Source organism: Pungitius pungitius, chromosome 20 (genome assembly GCF_949316345.1).
Source record: "Pungitius pungitius chromosome 20, fPunPun2.1, whole genome shotgun sequence".
NCBI lineage: Eukaryota > Metazoa > Chordata > Actinopteri > Perciformes > Gasterosteidae > Pungitius > Pungitius pungitius.
This window is the reverse complement of record NC_084919.1, coordinates 5774592-5790028: the sequence shown is the minus strand read 5'-3', so window position 1 is coordinate 5790028 and position 15437 is coordinate 5774592. Positions and strand designations below refer to the sequence as shown.

General features: G+C 43.9%; 2 protein-coding genes across 5 annotated transcripts in view; both read left to right on the top strand.

Annotated features, from left to right (window-relative positions):
* Nucleotides 1-5601, top strand: part of fam184ab (family with sequence similarity 184 member Ab) — a 90782-nt gene extending 85181 nt beyond the window's left edge. For 2 of the 3 annotated variants that reach the window (XM_037448805.2, XM_037448806.2), the window contains exons 21-22: nucleotides 24-280; nucleotides 4595-5601. In XM_037448805.2, coding sequence (XP_037304702.1) covers nucleotides 24-280; nucleotides 4595-4673 — 336 coding nt within the window. In that variant the 3' untranslated portion in view covers nucleotides 4674-5601. The remainder of the gene's footprint in view (nucleotides 1-23; nucleotides 281-4594) is intronic. The other variant, XM_037448807.2, reaches the window with a different exon arrangement.
* Nucleotides 5602-6738: 1137 nt separating this feature from the next.
* Nucleotides 6739-8707, top strand: ptrhd1 (peptidyl-tRNA hydrolase domain containing 1). 2 transcript variants are annotated; one of them, XM_037448776.2, is made up of 2 exons: nucleotides 6739-6997; nucleotides 7858-8707. In XM_037448776.2, the coding sequence occupies exons 1-2, from the start codon at nucleotides 6784-6786 to the stop codon at nucleotides 8037-8039; spliced, it is 396 nt and encodes a 131-aa protein (XP_037304673.1). In that variant the 5' UTR covers nucleotides 6739-6783; the 3' UTR covers nucleotides 8040-8707. The 2 variants fall into 2 exon arrangements, with proteins under 2 accessions (XP_037304673.1, XP_037304674.1); XM_037448777.2 differs by having other exon boundaries at nucleotides 6742-6993.
* The last annotated feature ends 6730 nt before the right edge of the window (nucleotides 8708-15437 follow it).

The window sequence follows — 15437 nt, the reverse complement described above, 5'->3', positions numbered from 1 at the left end:
TGCTTTTTTTTTTGTCTGTGTAGCAAAAGAAAAAGATTGAGAAAACAGCAGCGAGCAGATTCAGCAGCTCTCCTAATGTCAGGGCTCTGGAGGCCGCAGGTATGGGTGTGGGCGTGGCAGGTTCGGGAAGTGGGCAGCCCCCACTGCCCCCACCCCCGCCCCCAGCCCAGCCCAGCCGCCTAGAGCCCATCCCCAACTCCCCCCTCCACCACCTTGAACTCAACTCCAACAAACCTCTTCCCCCGCCGACCCCTCCCACCGAACCCAAGAAATTCATGAGGTGAGACCTTTTCAGCCCCGACGGGCAGCAGCTGGTCAATCCACGCATCAATCATCCAATCACACGCCGCAGCTTAATTGAAACAAATCCTGCTGGTTAAAGTGGTTAAAACGCACTTTCAATGAGGTGGCTCATAGCCCGAGTTGAACCTTTAATGTAGAAGTTGTATTAGTCAGGACTTGGAAAAACGACACCATGAAAAGACACAGTGGTACAAGAACTGGTGTTTTACATTCTCATCTTTTCCTAAGTCTGGCCTTTTCATAGACCATAAGGAGCATGAAATCATTGCCATCACAAGTTGCAAGAATGTAAAACGTGCTTTCAATGCGCCAGCTCCTTGAGGCGCTGTTGCTATGCCATATTTCAGCTGGCATTGTACAAACGCAGCGTCAATTTCGGTGGCTTAACTGAGTTTATCAGCGAGCTACTTAAGCTAACATTAGCACACATGAGTTGGTGTGGAACAACGTCTCCGTCCGACTTTAAAAAAACAAAACCTGTGAAATGATATGCGCTTGAAGGCCAAATCCATGACATGCTAACATGTTGTATTATACGGTGTAAAACTAGTCACCAAAACAGATCAAGAAAGAGCTGCTAACGTTAGCCTAAACGTTAGCATCCAGGGCCAGAGGGGAAATACATCAATGTAGATGTGCTACTTGTGAGGCTCAAATGAACCTACATTGAAATATGTCAGACACTACAGGGACTATGATTTTAAAAAGTACTTGTGGTTAGTCAAAAACCAACACAATACAGGAGAAGGAAAGTTCCCCTCGACACATAAGTGACAACGAGGGTTTTCATTGTGTGGGAAGTGACGCTGGTTGGCTGCCATTGTTACTGAGCTGTGAAACAGATAAACGCAGTGTCACTCCACGTATCCTGTCCTCCGAGCGGTGATTGGATGATTGACCTTGACGTCGGGCGACATTTACACCGAGACACATTGGCAGCATCACAGGACTTTGAACAGAAGAGGTGAATATTTAGAAAGGACGAGATGAGCACAAGCGTCCCGACTGAAGCTTCAATGAATGGCCTTGGAATGCCAAAGGGGCAGCATGTCTGTATTTGTTCGTCTTCCCACTCGTCCGTCAGTCTGAACACGTTTACTGTGTGCATGCTGACAGGATCCTTTTTTTTCTGTTGGGGAAGTTATACAACTTGCTGTTAGTATCCGGCTTTTCGTTGAGCTTTTTGCAATTCTTCATCCTCTCATCTTTAACTATATTTCAGCATGCCCTTTTTTCTCCATTACTCAGGAGGAGGTTTTGTACAAAGTAAATAGTCTTGCACCAGGAATTTATAATGGAGTGGATATTGCCTTCTGCTATCATGGACCATCCTCTTTGCGTGTGGAGGTGTTTTATTTTCAATGTGGCTTTATTCCTCGACTCCGTAGTCCAGAGACTGCTCCTCTTCGTTCGCCCTGGTCGCTCATTCAATGAAGAATTATGTATCATGCTACTCCCGTGGATACATGCAGTCTGCGCGTTGCATGCCATGGAATGTGTTTCTAAGCGCTTGGATGTAGGCTCCATCTGTTTGCATGTTTTAGTTGCCGTTCATGTACAGAATAAGATGTGACTGTGTGTGTGGGGGGGGGGGGGGGCAGCAGCACACACCAAGGCGCACACAACAGAGCGTGGCGATGACAGTATCAGGTCAGATATTATAGATCTGCTTTGAAATGTTTTCAGACTGTGTTAAACGGTTCGTCTCTACTCGCCCTCCACACTCTTTGTTCTTGACAAACAATTGCAGTAGATCTGAGGGCCCGACTGAAACGCTCAGCGGCAATTTGTAGATCCGGGCCCCTTTACATCCCGAGGTCCTTAACGTATTTATTTCCTCAAGAGACTTTAACAAGAATCCAAATAGCGATATTCCTATTGTTTCTTAATGCTAAATGGCTGAGTTGGGGCCAGTCTTTGTTTTGCAAGTAAATCTCTGCCCACAAGTCCTGATAGAAGACAGACGGGTGCAGAGTGCAGTCCCCCATCAAATGCAATCCCATTTGCATCTTCATCTGTAATTATTTGACATTTTTCATTCTGAAATTCGTTTTGTTGTAGGTAAACAAAATGATCTTTGGTATATTGGTTTTTTTTCTAATTGGCAGTCAAAACATAATGTTAGCTCTTCATGGCTTTGCAACTTGATTGGATGCTGCTGGATTGGTTCAAACAAAGTGGATGAGGGTTATTAAGGGTCGTCTCACTAGTTTCAACATTATCTGATTCCCTGCCACACTTTTCGACTAACATACTTTGTAATCCTCTTGCTCAAGCTCAGGTGAAGTCGCGAGTTGTGCATCCACATCCACATGTAGGGCTCAGTTTTGCAGACAGTTAATCTATAATGAAAGCAGTACGGCTAGATGTGATGAGGAAAACCAAATTGTAAGCTCATTGTTCCAAAACTGTCCCTTATGTTGTGGTCCCTGCAGTCTGAGGATGAGGCGAGATGTGTCACTAGTGTTAACCGCCTGTGCCTGAGGGAATCAGGCCAAAAGCAGCAACCAGAGGAAGGCTCTTGTTGTGCATCATTGTCTCGATCATGTGTGCCAGCCCTGTTGGGGTTTGTTTAGGGCTCCATTTGGGAATCCTGTAGCAGAAATTGAAACAAGCCCCGCGGTTTGACTTCAGTTGGTAATTATTGCTGAATGGTTTTTGCATATAATATTGCACTACATTTATTTGTAGAAGATTGGTCAGGATATTGCAAAAATAGCAGACCATGTTTTTTTTTTTTTTTTACAACATCCCTCTCATCTCATTGCTTATTCCTCACTAGTTCATCACATCATCCTCTCCATGTCCTCTCTGGTATTTGCCATGTGATCCAATTCACAATTTAATCCACTCTGTTTGTGTCTCCATTGCTCACATACCTAAAAATGAAATCCAAGAATCACTTTTGATTAATGAATATTCATTTTTACTACAGCTTTAGTGGCCACAAGCGATAAATAACAAACATTTTGCTCTTTTTTTATGATCCCCTTTTATTCTTGTGATCTTTTATACCCTTTCCCTCACGGATCAATAAGGTTCTGTTTGCCCAGACACTCGACCACTTCCTATTGTCTCTGACAACATGAAGCTGGCGGACGTGTCAGCAGAGTGTTGATTGTCACCACAAATGATCGTGAAGGAGGATTTAAGAATCTCTACTTTATAGTATTTACTATGGTGAATGTTGTAAGCAAATGTATATATTACTATATGCATTTGATGAACTTAAAACCAAATCCTTTGAGTCGGACTGCACAGTATAAACATGATTTATCATGCTGCACAAACACAAGGGAAGCCTATTGGTTAGCTTAAAAAACAACAAAAACAAATGACACTCTCTCCCAAAATGTAAATATCACCCTGAGGTCATGGGACTGTTTGTTTAACAAGAAGCCAATTAAGAAAGCAGAAGGAGCTCCAATAGGTGTTTGCTTTGATAGATGCAAACACTCTAATTAGTTCGAACTTTGGGGAACAACAAGTCCCCCCCCCCCACCCCCCTATGGCCTGCTAAAAGTATTCAGATTCTTTGTAAAAGGGCTAATACCCTACTTTGAAATGAAAAGGCCTTGGAGGGAAAATGTTACTTCAGTGGGAGCATGTTAGTAAAATACTACAGCACCAAAAAAATGTTCATTCAGGAAAACACGTGTAAAAGGCTCCCTGTGACTGTTATGCTTTCGAATATATTACACAAGTGCATTAATGATGAAGCAGAATCTCGCTGTCGTAATTCGTTGTTGTGGAACAATTCACTAATTATTATTATTATATATTTACTACATTCGTTCCTTTTTGTATAATCCTAAAATAGTAAAAGATGTCCAAAGTGAGACCCACACAATGCTTTTTGTTGTGCCTGACTATGGCTTTGCTGCCCCCTTGTGGACAGGAGAGTAGACAACACCTTGATTAAAACCACGCTTAAACTTCTAGATCAGTGTTATCTGACAGTTGTATTCATATTACATTGACATGTGTGTCAGAATTGAATTAAAACCGCAAGGTTTTAATTCAATTCTGTATTCCATTTGCATGAATTCAAGGAAAAGAAAAGGACACTTTCAACAAAGAAAGAGATGAGGCCTAATTAAAGACCGTAGCCGGTATAGTAAAACAATGGACTGATCGGTTTACAGGAAAATGGCAATGTGACACTCCTGCTTCCAGTGAGTGTGGTGTAAGTTTATACTGAATCAGCCTGTGGCTTCCTGCCTGACTTGTTTTTTTCCTGTTTTTATTTTTGCTGATTTGATTTGTTCTTTTTGGGCTCCCCGTCGTGAAGCCCTCCTGAAACGAAGGACGACATCGACTCCCCGGACGCCCAGCGCCAGGAGTGGTTCGCTCAATACTTCTCCTTTTGATTGACCACAAACCTGCAAACACAAGGATTCAGCATGTCAACCAAACTTAAAGAAAAAAGACGAAGACAAAAAAAGAGAAAAAATGTTTAAAAGTATTTGTTCTTTATTGCCATTGAGGTTTTTTTGGGGGGGGTAATCAATTCACTTTGGGTTCAGTCAACTGAAGCTGTGAGTCATGGTTTGAGAATGGCTTCTCATGGAGAACCCGCTGGCGTTCATGTGGAGAAAAGGTCCAGATCATCAGCTTCCTGCGGTTGACTGAGGTGAATCTGAATTGGACCCACATCCGGACCGTCAAACGCCATCTGATCTGATCTGAATTGATTGTTTGATCGTCTCTGATTGTTTCACTTTGGACGAGTTTCTCTCTTAGTGCAGTGACAACAATTATCAGTATGTTCGATGTTTCTTTCATTTATTTTACTTCCTACCATATTTTTGCGATTTGTTTCAAAGTAGGAAAAAAAACAGAGTGATGCATTTTCATGCTGCTAATTGCCATTGTTGGACTACTGTAAGAAATATATCAATATAAAGAAATATACGGTAGGTTATTGTGCTCTCTCTCTCTCTCTCTCTCTCTCTGTATGTGGGCCACTGCATTCAGCATCTTAGACTAGGAGTGCTGATCTAAGACCAGCTTGCCTCTTCATTTATGGTGACATTTTACATGGATCCTGATCCTAGATCAGTTACACTTCTCTGATATGCTCCGTGAATCCAGGCGCTGACTTTAGGACGGCACCATCATGGCAAGTTTGTTACAGCTGCATAGCAGATTTTGGTAGAATATTAAAACCTGTTTGTATGGTCGTCTGTCTCAACACAGATAAAATGATGTCTCACCAATTTTAAAAACAAAAATAGCATATTTTATATTTATATTATAATGTGTATGCTTAATAAATTATTGTGACATTTACTTGTGTACGGTTGTCATTGTTTTGGATGGATCAGTGGTTTTCATTTACTTTCTCAGGATTTTAGCGGATGCCAGATTATGGAAGTTACATGAGAGCAACTATCAAAGCGCCTTATACGAATAGAACAAGGCTGATGAAACACTAAGAAGAGGCAGGATGTTGGGGAGTTTGGCCTAACAGGATTGATCCAATCAGCTGGACTGCGCTCTCAGCAGGTGACGGGGACTTAACAATGAAGCTCTGACGTCTTCCGGAAAAAGAAAAAAAAAGATACAGTGGGGAACATTAGTATTTCAAACCCTGCCGATTTCGCAAGTTTGGCCACTTGCAAAGAAATGTGTGATCTATAATTATAATGGTAGGTGTATTTTAACAGTGAGAAACCGAATATCAACAAAAAAATCCAGAAAACTTCATTTTATAATATTTATGACTTGATATAAACTTGCGAAATCGGCAGGGGTTCAAGTACTCTCTGTCACTCTCCAATACTGTAATACAATCAGTACATTGAACCCCCTTTTCCTAACTATTTTAGAGGGTAAATCTCGTTGATTGCAGTGATATGGTTTCTCCCAGAGGTGCTAATATACAGTATAGTGCAGCTGGGCCATTGGTTACTGGTTTCATACAGGTTTGACATACAATGTTGGATCTTTTATGCATGTGTTTCAGTCGGAATGGAAGGAAAGGACCAACAATTGAGAAGAAAGTTGATGAGATGCCAAAACGGTGTATAATTGCAAAAAAAGGCAGAAAAAAGCTTAAAAGAAAGTGATGACTAAGAAGACAAATCAGTCGACACAGAGGAGGAGAAGGATAGAAGAAAAGGCTACAGCAACAGAAAGGTGTGTTTTACCCAGCTGTTTAAAACACTTCACAAAGTAAATGTTAATTGTAATTGTATCTACAGGTTTGTATTTTAACTTCGGAGAGAACATAAAGGAAGCTGGAACATCCAGGAGAGTTGTCTCCTAGATTATATAACAACAGAATTATATATCACAAAATCATCCATTTATTAAAATGATCCTATGCTCGGCTTTTAAGAAACAACACTATGTTGATTTATTAAAATGACCAGCAGGGGGCAGTAACGTTTTAACAGCATGATACACATCGGCTGAACCGGAAGGTAAACAAACCCGGAGCCGGGTTCGCTTCCTGTCGGTCCCGCTTGCTGGAAGATGGCAGCGACAGGAGCCGGGTCTCCTGGCCGCTTGGTCCAGTACGTCGTCGTCCGGTCGGATCTGGTCCACAAGCTGTCGTGGCCCCTGGGGGCCGTGATAACTCAGGCCTGTCACGCCGCCACCGCCGCCATCCACCTGCACTACGGGGACCCGGACACCCAGCGGTACCTCGCCGAGCTGGACTCCATGCACAAAGTGGTGCTGGCGGTAGGTACGACTCCCGGGCACCAATGGGTCGCGTCAGTCTGTGCAATGCTTGTAGAGTGGATCGCAGTAAACGGGTTCTGGGTCAGTCGCGTTGTGAGTTCCATCCGGTTACTCCCACGTTGTTGGGAGCGAACTCGGTTTAAGGCCAACGATTTGATTTATAGAGCCACACGCAACGTTAAAGCAAAAAGCCTCGATTAAGCTCTGTCTGATCAATGAGATGAGAGCCGAATTATTTTATTTTTTTTAAATGGCCCTCTTGCTCTTTTATATGTGCGCTTACGACTAATTTCATTAATTTAAAAAGGAGTATGGAATCGCTCCATTGAATAATCCCTTTTTATAATAACTTGTATTTATATAGCAGGTTACAAAGTGCTTAACAATTCACACGCAAGCTATATAAAATACAATAAAGCAGTTTATAATAAAAATGATAAAAATCCGTCAAATATATAAATAAGCCAGCTGGTAGAAGTGAGTCTTCAGAAGAGATGCAAAGGAGGACTTTGAATTTGGGACTGTTCAAGTCAAGATTTAAATCACTTATCTAACTGATTTAAGAGCAACTAAATAATAGAAAATGGTATTGTATATGTATTGTCAGTATAATTCTAATCACATTCAAATGTAAGTTATTATAAGATTAAACCCTCCCTAGTAAATGCCTGCCAAATAGTTGAGTTCTAACAAATATACAGGAATAAAGACAATTAGTAGACTTACTGTTTCATACCAGAACGTATTCCCTCACATGGAGCACTGTAATGAGATGTGAAGTAATGGCGATGTGTGGCCCGTTCTTTGAATGTTCCTGTATCTTAAATATCTTGCCGTCCCGGTGTGGAATTGTTTTCCTTTCAGGCTGCAGACGAAGCTGCCCTCTCCGGCCTGTCAGAGAACCTCACGCAGGCCGGTGTGGCCCACAAGCTGTGGATCGAACAACCGGAGAACGTCCCCACCTGCTTGGCTCTGAAGCCGTGTCAGAAGGAGACAGTCCAGCCGCTGCTGCGCAAGTTCAAACTCTTCAAATGAAAGCCTTCTAAACCATCTCCATCTCTGTCAATCCCAACACCTGCTGTGTCCAAGATTTAAGCCGGAAAAGTTCTTTTGTTGACCACTTTATTCAGGTGGTAGAAAAAAAACCCCTGAAAGGTAGCATTTGTTTTGCAATCATGTTAATAAAGCAATTGATAAGTGATACAATTGGTCAACATTGCGTGAAGACAACTAATTAAACATATCAATACTCCTTAAGGTGAATCTGTAAAGGGTTTTTCTGTCAAATTGTTGCTTACATTCTCGGCACACTTTAACAGCATTACGGTTTTACCACCGTACTCATTTTTATACAAAGAACCTGCACAGTTAATGCGTTTGCAGTAACACACACGAACAATTCAATCAGGAATGTTCTATTGCAGCTGTAACAGGATATTCTCTAATGGGTACAATGTCTATACACAGTGTTCCATCTACACGACGGGCTCTATGACACTACAGACTGTGTGCGGCTTTGCGTTAAAATGACAAACTAAGCGTCGGGTCTGTAATATAGGTCATGAACTCTTGTGCAACTGAAATACGGTCAGTGCTGATTTGTTCCGCCTGTGAAATGGAATCTCAAGCTTTTTGCTTGGATGTTTCTGTCAATTATTATTTCATGAGTGTGTCTTCAAAGGGAGGAAAGGGTAATAAAGGGTTTTTAAACGACGTTCCGGCCCATCATCGCCTGTTTGTGTAACTACATTCTTCCCTCTGGTAAGTAGTTACTTTGTTAATGATGATAAGGAAAGAAAACGCCAGCTACTAATGAAGCATCACCTTTAGCCAACATGAATCCAGTGATTGACGGGTTTGGAAGCAGAAACAATTGCCTTTAAGAGAAGGCACAATAAGGTTCTAACCACTTGGCCCTCGGGCGTCAATCACTTTTCGCTGTCGAAACCTTTTCATTTGTCTGCGTCTGCTAATAAATGATTTGTCCACCGTAGCTGTGGTTAGTGTAGGAAAAGAAAATAGTGTGAAAGGGGTGACTCGATTGAGGGTCTTATGTCTCAGCTGTACACAGAAGTGACCCGTTCCAAATACCAACAAACAGGAAAGGCCAGTTGGGTCAAGTCGCCCCTTTGCTGCTCCGTTTGACACAAGCATCACATTTCGCATGAGCAACTACATAAATAACAAATGTGCCGTGGGCTTTACCAGCGAGCGCTTTCTACTTGAAGGCAGTTTTATCTGCAGTATATATTCCCACTATCGCTGCTCTCCCTTCACAGACTTCACTTTGTGATGGCTGACTGGGTTTATTCTTACTACTAAATGTTTTGTGGTTTCTCATTGTTTCCCTCAGACGACACTGGGTATTTTTTTGAAGTGTTTCCTTGTTATGTCGCTTGTGACGTCTTCACTGGCCAACGCGTCTGGGAATCGGGGGGTAATTGTCAAATTGTGGATGAGCCGGCCCGTCATAATAAATCTGGGCGGACAGCTTTCAAATGACTTAAGACACCAACCGATGCTTTAAGGGCTTTTAATTATTGCAATTATTACATTTGACAGAAAAAAAAGAAAATAAAGCCAAAACAAACAATAATAAATCAGAATAGATCCAAATGTCTGTCCATAAGTCCTAACCTTCAACTTAGAAGTAAGACTTCTCAAAAGGAATGAAAGGGAACATTTTACTTATTACACACAGTGTAATTACTTCTGTGTGCCTCCCACAGACGCTACTCTCCTTCTCAAATGTATCCAACTATAAATAATGTTTCCAGCTGCACGTCTCCTCATGTAATAAACAGTAGAAAATGTGTAACCGGGGTCAAATTAAAGCTGCACCAATCAATATATTTTATGGATCAATTTACAATGTGGAAGTTAAACTACATCGCCTGTGTTTTTGTCTTTTTTCAGCTCATAATTTGGTTTTATGGCCTTTCCATTGTATTTAATTGTTAAGTTGCATCAACCTTTTTTTCATTGTCATAGTTAGCAATAATCTCTTTAAAAGGAAAATGTTCCACTTTTTATGACGCAGGCCAATCAGTGCTGATGGTAAATCTGTTCACCTTCTGAGCTTCAAAGGGAAAATCGGATGTGCTCTTTTATAATGTCTTTATGTTCTTAATCATTAGTGCCTGGTTATATAATTATTTAGAGAAAAACACGTACACGTTAAATTATCGAAGTATTGCTCTCATTTCCCACATTAAGATCACATTCACTCTGCCAAACTAAACAAATAGTGGCATACAAAAATAATAAAAATATAAATAACATCACCGATTTGAACGCAACAAACAGGTTGCTCCACATTCCGCAGGACTGGAACCAGTGTCCACTCCGCTGTCCTCGTGTCTCTCTCTCCGCGAGACGGTGGCTCGTGGCCACCTAATACTGCTCATAAACACCGCGTGCGCTCATAAATCACGCAGCTCCTGAATGCATCACCATGTACCAGACACTATGGATTCTGCACGGTGCACCGACACGCACGCGCGCGCGCGTACACAGAGCTGCAGGAGGCCCGTGCGGTTTGAACAGTGCGTCGCTCAACGCGCGCACGAGCCAACTCGATCTCTGTCACGTCTGCAACACGCGCACATACTTTCCGTGCGGTATTGACGCGAACGGGTCGCTGACAGTCCCGATCCGGTCCTAAATCCGTCAACGCGGCCCGAAGCTTCGGTCCGATGCCGTCGGCGTGAACGCGCATTGACGTTACGTGGGCACGAGCAGCGCTGTTTGTTTGGGTTGAGAGATTGGAAATGGCGGAGAGCAGAGACCGAAGCAGTAACTTGGGTTAGCTAACGCGAGTGCGCCGTCGCCCAAACGCGGATACCACCCAGAAGCGAGGGGCTCACGGTTCGTCCGCTGCCGAGCGGACACGAGCAGGACGCAGCGGGGGGGAAAAAAGGGGGCTTTTCGGAACAAGGTTTGGGTTTAGCTGGTTAGCTGGCCAAGCTAACCGTGCAGGCAGGCTGGCGTTAGCTAGCTTCAAGCCGTGCGTTTGATTTCAGCGACGCAGGCTTGTTTGTCAACACAAGCTGACGTTACGTTGATAGCGAGCCAGCGAACACGCAACTTTTCTCGCCCGGTTGCCAAGCTAATCTGCTCGTGAGTTTGCAACACGATCGCCACGGCCCACCACAACATTACGAATCCCAAGTAACGGTGGATAAAAAACAACAACAACAACAGCAAAACTGTAGATATCTGAGACCAGTATGCGGGGAGGCTAAAGTTAGCCAACTGCCTGGGAATTAATCATCCAAAGTGACAATTGACAGCAGGACCTTTAGTCGCAAGCGGACGACAACACGGGTGAGTACCGAATCACAGCCGATTCACACGCAACGACTCCGTGTCATCCTCACGGTCGCGATCCCACTCGCCCCCCGCGGTGGAGGAGACGCTCGAGGGCCTCCCAGACACCCCGACTCTCTGTTCATTTGTTTTTATTTCGTGCACCAACAACATCTCCTTTTAGATGCACCCGTGACGCTGGGCGGTTCCCCCCCCCCTAGAGAAAAACACACCGGGGTTGTTCGTTATGTAAGGTCGGCCCCGAGGTGTCGGCCCCGAGGTGTCGTCTCAGCTTCGGTCCGGTTGACCCCGCGACGCGCACCGTGCACCGCGGCCTGTGTGCGAAAGACGGAAATTCCCTCGGCGTCTTTGAGGTTATTTCAAGGCACAAAACACGTGTTGTGGAACAATATATTTCTATGTACAGCAGTGACAGGCGGTGGGAGATGAGGATATTCTTAGAATAAAGGGGAGAACTCCCCCCTTGACCTCCCTTCCCAATGTCCTATTGTCTTCATTCGTAAATCCTCCTCCAGACACTTTTAAAGGAGTCTATTTAAGGACGCTGATTGGTTAAATTGTATGTCATACAGCTTTCTAATTATTCAGCAATTGGCTAGTGCTTATTACCCCCGCCTTCTGTGGGCAATCTTTAGCTCGCCCCCAGCGCAACTAGAATTATTAGTTGCAGACAGCTTTAAACGAGCTAAAATATGTGTTTAATCATAATCTTTTTGGTTTAGTTGCATGTTAATGGCGGCTAAGCTGAATGAACCTTGTCATAATAAAAAAGATCTTGGCGACACAGTGTGCAGCATTTGGTGGGATCTATCGGCGTGATTGCAGGTTGCAACCAACTGAATAAATCCTCTCTTTCCAAGTCTGTCCTTGCCATAAAAACACTGTAGAACTGTAAAAATTAACATGGCAGCTTCTCTGCAGGACCGTATACCGCCAGTATCACCGCGATTTCACAAGCCTGTCTGAGAATTTTGTCGACCTTCAGGTGAAGCCAGTGATCTGTGGCTCTGAAGAGGCTCATTCTAAGCTAAAGACAACACAAGGCTTTGTAAGTCCCATGTTTTTATAAAGAAAACATAGCTATGAATATTGCATTCCTTTTCTGCAAATAGATCCTGTGTAAGACTACACATTTCCCCTCCATAGATGAGGGATGTGACGTGCTGTGTTGGTATGATTACGGCGGCGTAGTAAGTGTAGAAAAAGAAAATAGTTGATAATAGAAAACATGAATCATGCAATGGTTTAGTTATAAAGGCGCCTAGAGCATTAGTATTACTGTGATCTGGCTTTTGTGTGGTAATACTAATGGAACATAAACCAGAGAAGTTTTGGGTGAAGTCTGGACTTACGGCGTCGTCTGTATTTGTTTGATTACCATGTTCCAAATATTCATATTTTAAATTGATGTATTTTCATATTGCCAATATCACCCACCAATTCTGAATTTTCTTTTTTATTTAAATCCTTTTATGTATATTAATATTAAATTGTGTTGCAACTGACTGCTTTGTTTTGCCTGATGGTGGATGACAGCAGGTAGTCCGTTTGTGGAGTGTTGGTCTTGCGCCCTCCTTTTTCAGTGTCTGTGGTCTGTGCGTACTAGCGGGGCCTCTTTAGGGTGAGATGGAGCCCAGATAGGGGCCAGGGTATAGAGTTTAGTGTGGACCTCACTTATTTGGTTCAAAGTTTGCGACTCCTGCTGGCGCTCTGAGTACAAGCTTCATGGTAAACAACCGAACAAGTGATCCAATGATACAGCAAACGCATACCTATCAATGGCGGATCAACTTAATCTACACCCAACATTCAAATGGGATAAGAAAAACAGATGGGGACCGTTAGTCAGATCTCGTTCCTCCGTGGTTTCCGTCTTCTCTCCGCTAAAAAGAGCGCGTCTGTGCATACTGATGAGCATGTGGAGGCAGATTAGGGCTTTGGATGTTGTTGCTGCTTGATGATTAGTGTAGAATCCTACCTGGCTAATATTCATGTTTCTACTGCCAACATTAGGGATTCCCTTTTCTTAGCCCCACACACGTGGATGAGGGCAAACAGTTTGGAGGGGGAGCTCTCCTACCTAGCTACGCTCTGTGTCTGTATGAGAATGAGCAGCCATTTTAGCACTCAGCACTGCTGCAGCTTGGCTGCCACTGTCACAGCCTTCCACTGCTGGAGCTGGAGTACGTTTCCATTGCTGTTTGTTTTGAAGCCCCCTCGCCCACGCACACACATACACACACACACACACACACACACACTCACGCACCCCTACCCTACCCCACTCCACCCGATCCTCAAGGACACCTGCAACCAGCCTATGAAAGTCTCACAGTGATGTTTTTAAACTGCAGGCCGTAGTACCGGGCCGGTACTTGCCAGCGTTGTCCAGATGGATCATTTGGGCTCCCCCATCACACTGGCTGACCCCTTCTTTTGTTGGGATGGTTGTGTACGAACATTGCAGCGTGTCGTTGTAAGAGTCTGGACAGCAGCACAGTTTCATGTCCCGCACAAAGACGCAAGACATGACCTGAATCTCTCGCTCGCTCTCTCTGAAGCAGCATCGTTGTTGGTCACTTTGGCCATCGTTTTTCTAATCTAACGTAGGATGGCATGTCTTGCTCCTGTGAATAATGTCAATCTCTTTGGATGTATAAGTCGATGTGCGCAGAGATGTTCGATGGAGGTGTCGATGCGAACGTGAACTATTGTGCATCGATGCGGCGACGGGACATAATCGGGAGCTCGCCTCGATGTCAGAGCGCACTGATATGCAAAAACCTGATTCCTGATTGCTTTTCATAAGCTTGATGTAGGTTGACGTTATCAAACACTGGACATGTTTGTGTTGGCTGTTGTCACTTCAGTTAGTTTTTTAAGAGCCAAAAGCAGTGATTTATTTAACTTTTACTACTTGAATTGTCACCAGTCTGTTGAGGATCCCCAGAGCTGATGACTTTGTTAGCATCCTCTCTTGTCTTTGCGAGTCCCACAGGTGTGTTATAATAATAATAATAATAATAATAAACGGTTGATCCGTGGTCCGTACAGATCCCCCCAATAAATACAATTTTTTCTTGTATTTTGTGAGTTAATCTGCAATGTTATTTGCCCCCCGATTAAGCCCAGTGAGAAGCATGTTGTGCGAGCGTGTGTTTGCGGAGGAAGCGGCCAGCATTCAGGCCGTTCTGAACAGGCCTGTTTATCACTGTGCTGTGACCCTACACTTTGCCCTCGCGGGCCCCTGTACACACTCTTTCCATGCGCACACCAACTCAAAGAACAACACAGATTCCTCGTGAAGTAGAGGCAGTTGGTGCCTGCTGCGTTTCTGCTTTCATGTATGTGCTTTTTATTAGAAACGGTATTCCAGTTTTTCACGTCGCCTTTTGTTTGCGGGTGCTCCGATCAGCATTATTTGGGGCCGACCTCGGTGCTTTGGAATACAGTGGTAAAACCTGCGCGGTCCTCATTTCACCGTGACTCTGTAATCCAGTGTTTCCCGTAAATGATCTCCCGCCGAGGCAGATCCGACGCGGTTTCATTATAAGCTGCGATCGAACCCGCCCCGTGCGCCCTGCAGGACCCCTCGCCGGACCTCAGCGGCTTGCCGGCACTTTGCCTGTCTTCTGTCTCCCTGCTCGGGGGCAAAGGGGAAAGCAAGGGAAGTGAGTATTGAACAGATCGCAGATCAGAACCAACGCGAAACGGGGGAAGAAATTAAAAGGGCTTCTGCGACAGACTGTGTGTGAATTTTAGAGGAAATGAGAAAAGATAAATGCTGAAGAATGAGAGAAAGAAGAGGAACCAGAGCAGCAGGGAACATCCTTGTTGTCGCGTTGTGATTAACAGTCGAGTATTTCGAGGAAAGTCGGCCCACAATTGGATGAGCGACACAACAGTGTTGTCCATCCTGTGTGGAGGAGGTAGAGTCTTAACTGAGAAGTGATCATGAGCGACGGAAAGAACTTTGGGGATATAATCCTGCGCTGATGTGTCTGTGCCCAGGGGGACGCCATCGAGTTAATGAGAGGAAGTTTAGCGGCTGTTGGTACCTCACACTAGGATGGGAAGTGATCGGTGTGTAATGAACTTATGGCGGTGTTAACACC

What these genes read in the sequence shown, in the direction of transcription:
- ptrhd1 (XM_037448776.2), top strand. Translation starts at nt 6,784, where the DNA reads ATGGCAGCGACAGGAGCCGGGTCTCCTGGCCGCTTGGTCCAGTACGTC. An exon ending in CAAAGTGGTGCTGGCGGTAG is followed by an intron (nt 6,998 to 7,857) that starts GTACGACTCCCG and finishes TTTTCCTTTCAG; the next exon opens with GCTGCAGACGAAGCTGCCCT.